Source organism: Dipodomys spectabilis, unplaced genomic scaffold (genome assembly GCF_019054845.1).
Source record: "Dipodomys spectabilis isolate Male_0828 unplaced genomic scaffold, ASM1905484v1 ptg000365l, whole genome shotgun sequence".
Taxonomy (NCBI): Eukaryota; Metazoa; Chordata; class Mammalia; order Rodentia; family Heteromyidae; genus Dipodomys; species Dipodomys spectabilis.
In genome coordinates, this window is record NW_024871042.1 from 7,755,282 (window position 1) to 7,759,716 (window position 4,435).

A 4,435-nucleotide genomic window follows, 5' to 3' on the forward strand; every position below is an offset into this window, starting at 1 on the left:
TTTTCTCAGAAAAAGAAACTTTAGGAAGAAAACTTTAGGAAGAACATGTTCTTTCTTTTCCTAAGAAAGAAGAGGGCTGAGGGTTAAATAGGCGGAGAGGACCACAGAGGAGGGGAATCCAAGAAGGGGGACAACCCCCAGCAACTCCACATTGGGCTCAAAGGAAGTGATCTGTGGAGAGACTGTTACAGGCTTTCCTCTTGAGACTGAAATACAAGCTTCCTTCGCCAGCTTCCCCCAAAACACCTGCATTACAGAATTACAAAGGCACCATCTCCTTCCTCTTTCTGGGGTACATTTCTCACCAGAAGGACAATGAGGTTAATGGGACCAGAGGAAAAGACAGACACTTAGGGAATGATAATAAAGTAGTGGAAGACTTTGGAGACCACACCTCTTTTTTTCCCCTTCCTTGTGCCTCCTTTTTTGTTTATTTATTTGCCAGTACTGGAGCTTGAACTCAGGCCTGCACACTCTCCCCTCCCCACCTTTTTTTCTTGCTCAAGACCACTTAACCCACAGCTTCTTTTTCAGCTTTTTGGTGGTCTCTTGGATTTGTCTGCCTGGGTGGCTTTGAACTTCAATCTTCAGCTCTCAGCCTCTTGAGTAGCAGGATGAAAGGTATGAGACACCATTTCCCAGCTGGCCACATCTCAATGAGCCCATTGGAAGGGTTGGAAGGGACAGGGTTTAGGGTCAACTATTGTTTTGAGGTTTAGTCACACCTGTGCCCCCAACCCAAACCTGAATGAAAAGCAATGAGTGATGGACAGCTTCCACGTCCCTTCTTCAAAAAGCCACCACCACTAGTTTACAGTTTCATTTTTCTGTCCTTCTCCCTGCCATCACCACTTAGCCACCCAGCATGGGAGCTGAGCCAATCCCACCTGAGCCATCTAAATAATCCTGTCTAATAATCTAATAATAATCAAATAATGTAATAATCCTAAGGTTTGATGGGGCTGGCTGGGACTCAGGAAGGCCTCTGCCCCCAGAGTGGCATTAGCACCAGCCTACTCTTTAGGACCATGTATCCTTTGGAAATAACTGTCCAAAGCAAAGCCCATTTCACCAATTCTTCCACATTCTATGCCACACAGGGTAGGGACTACCTGCTGGGTGACCAACACTGAATGCCAGAAGCTCACATTTCCTGGCATTTGGGGACAAGAGCAATCCCAGTCTGGTACCATGTCCTTCCTGACTAACAGAACCAAGATGGTGAGACCCTTCAGGTCACTTGACCTAACCAGGGTGCAAAATGTGGCCGCGGCGGGGTGGGGGTGGGGGGGGCTGAGCACCTCTTTTCTGCTATAGTTATGGGCTTGGGAGCTTCTATATGTGTCTACCTCACCTCATTTCCACACAATTCTCAGGATCCACTGTTGTCATCGGAAAGGGGGAAACTGAGGCACAAAACCAGCCAGCACCCAGACCCTAAGCCTGCCTCTGACAGATCTGCAATTCTCCTCACCTTCTACCTTCAAAACGTCAGTTTATGGAGGGGGAAGGTTTTCGTGAGAATTAAGAGGGGCAGAGGGTAGGGATGTCAACATCTGGGGAAATAAACCCTGCGTTGAAGATAATCCTGGAGCAATCCCAGACATGGCTTTATCCAAACCAAGGAAGATCCGGGAACTCAGCTCCCTCTACTGCTACAGATTCCCCCCTCGCCTCCCTCCCCCACCCCCCCACGCGGAGAGCAGCAGGAGAAGGGACCAAAAGGACAGCAGAAGACATGGTGTGAGACCAGGGTCAGCGGAGAAGCAACTCCAGGTAGAGGCAGAAAAGGATCCCTAGACCTGGCTGCCGATCAGAGTTTGAGGGGCGGAGCCGGCAGCGAGGAGGGGGCGGCAGCGGTGGGAAGATTCAGCAGAGACCCGAGACGACTGCGGGGTGGACACCTGGCACCCAAGAGCCGGCTGGAGGGGAGGGCGCGCGCGGGGAGGATTGGGGTTCACCGGCCGAGGCAGTGCAAGCCAGCCGGACTCCCGCTGCCTTGGGGTGCGCGGCCGGCGGGCACAGGGATTGGCGGGTGCTCGCGGCCCGGTACGCCGCCCCCTACTTAGGCGGAGCAGGCTGAGCGCTGCGCGCGTCTGCGCACGCGAGGGAGACCCCCCCTCTCGCATTCCCACCACCCGACCCTGCTGCCCGGCGTCTCTTGCGCTGTGTTCAATCTGCTTTGCTGTGCATCGCCACCCTGAGCCAGCACCCCCTCGGGGTGGACACCCTTCGCTATGAATGTCCCGGCGACGCTGCCCCCCGGGGTAGTGGAAGGACTTGAGACCACCTGGTCTTTGGCAGCAGTCAACGCCAGCAATGCCCCCACCGAGGGAGAGGAGGCGGCGAGCTCCGACGGTCCAGGGACAGCGGGCATGGTCACCATCCAGTGCATCTACGCGCTCGTGTGCTTGCTGGGCCTGGTGGGTAACGCCCTGGTCATCTTCGTGATCCTTCGCTACGCCAAGATGAAGACGGCCACCAACATCTACTTGCTCAACCTGGCCATTGCGGATGAGCTCTTCATGTTGAGTGTGCCCTTCGTGGCCTCCTCGGCCTTCCTGCGCCACTGGCCCTTTGGCTCGGTGCTGTGCCGCGCTGTGCTCAGCGTGGACGGTCTCAACATGTTCACCAGTGTCTTCTGTCTGACCGTGCTCAGCGTGGATCGCTATGTGGCCGTGGTGCACCCTCTGCGAGCCGCCACTTACAGGCGTCCCAGCGTGGCCAAGCTAATTAACTTGGGCGTGTGGCTGGCAGCCTTGCTGGTCACTTTGCCCATCGCCGTCTTTGCTGACACCAAGCCTGCTCGGGGCGGTCGGGCAGTGGCTTGTAATCTGCATTGGCCTCACCCGGCATGGTCAGCGGTGTTTGTGATCTACACATTCCTGTTGGGCTTCCTACTACCTGTTCTGGCCATTGGCCTGTGTTACTTGCTCATTGTGGGCAAGATGCGCGCCGTGGCCCTGCGGGCTGGCTGGCAGCAGCGGAGGCGCTCGGAGAAGAAGATCACTAGGCTGGTGCTCATGGTCGTCGCCGTCTTTGTGCTCTGTTGGATGCCTTTCTACGTGGTGCAGCTGCTCAATCTGTTTGTCACCAGCCTTAATGCCACCATCAACCATGTGTCTCTCATCCTCAGCTACGCCAACAGCTGTGCCAACCCCATTCTTTATGGTTTCCTCTCTGACAACTTCCGCCGTTCCTTTCAGCGGGTCCTCTGTCTGCGCTGCTGTCTCCTGGATGTGGCCGGAGGTGCTGAGGAAGAGCCCCTGGACTACTATGCCACGGCTCTCAAGAGCAGAGCAGGGGCAGGGTGTATATGCCCTCCACTTCCCTGCCAACAGGAGCCCATGCCAGCAGAACCCAGCCCCAAACCTATACCCCTCACTGGAACCACCACTTTCTGAAGACTTTGCACCTCCCCGGTCTGATCACCTCTAAGGGGTCTGCACCATCTGTATGGTCAAGCAACTGTGTCTCCTGGATGCTGGCACAACACCCCACCCGATCCCACCAAAGCCCTCTCCTTCTGCAATCTGTGTACCATCTGGAAGAGCAGCAAATCTCCTCTGCTGCTCCCCTGTCCCAGGACTAAGGCTTTCTGGATGCCTCTGTGGGGGTAGGACGGATTTCTTTGGGAACTGGGCTAGGGTTCTGGTGGTTCCTTAACTTCTGGCTGTTTCTCTCTGGGTGGAAATAGGAAGAATGGCCACCTGTGTGTGACTTGTTACCGTGAGTGTTTGGGGGAGGACTCGGGAGGGTGGTGGAAGATGTCAGTGTTCTTTCCTGTGTGAGCTCTTTGCCTCGTGGAGGGGATGTGGCTTGCATGAAGAGAGGAAGATGCTTCCTTGGCATCTGTTGCTGGGCTGTTGTTGCTAAGGGAGATTCTGTACAACAACCTAGGGCACTTGTATTTTCACCCCTGCTTGCAATTGCTGCTGTCTCTTAGGTTGTCCAGGGCCAGTAGCAGACTTCCTGTGAGTGGAAAAGTTTTGCAGAGACATGTCTGCTACAAGGCATAAAACCCCATGTCAGGAATAAATGAAATTGTTTAAGAAAAAGCAAAGGATCAAAATTTCATCTAGTTCTTATGTTGTGATTTTTCCCCCCGTTTTGGGTGTTGAAAACACATGACTTCCATTAAAGTCCCAAACTTATACCATGGTGGAACGTAGGAAGGGAAGGGAAAAGACCTAAGAGCCAAGATAGAGAGATATCAACCCCCAAATTGGGATAGAGGAGGCAACTCTTACCAGGTATTTCAAAATATCAGAAGTAGTTAAAACATCAACCGGATGTAGCTATCACATGCAAGCTATCTCTTTTTTGCAGGCTAGGTCACCCACAGCATGAGTTATCTTCCCCATAAGGAAATGGCAAACTTATAAGAGCTTTACTTCTGCTAGGCAGAGAGAAGGAAATTAGTGTAACACTTATA

At 53.5% G+C, this 4,435-nt stretch overlaps 1 protein-coding gene across 1 annotated transcript; it reads left to right on the forward strand.

Annotated features, from left to right (window-relative positions):
- The first annotated feature begins 2,237 nt into the window (after positions 1–2,237).
- Sstr4 (somatostatin receptor 4) lies at positions 2,238–3,707 on the forward strand. The gene has a single exon (XM_042666534.1). It carries the CDS (start codon positions 2,238–2,240, stop codon positions 3,402–3,404), a length of 1,167 nt encoding a protein of 388 aa, XP_042522468.1. The 3' UTR covers positions 3,405–3,707.
- Positions 3,708–4,435: the final 728 nt, after the last annotated feature.

Excerpts from the sequence above, each read along its gene's own strand:
- Sstr4 (XM_042666534.1), top strand. The coding sequence starts at position 2,238 with ATGAATGTCCCGGCGACGCTGCCCCCCGGGGTAGTGGAAGGACTTGAG.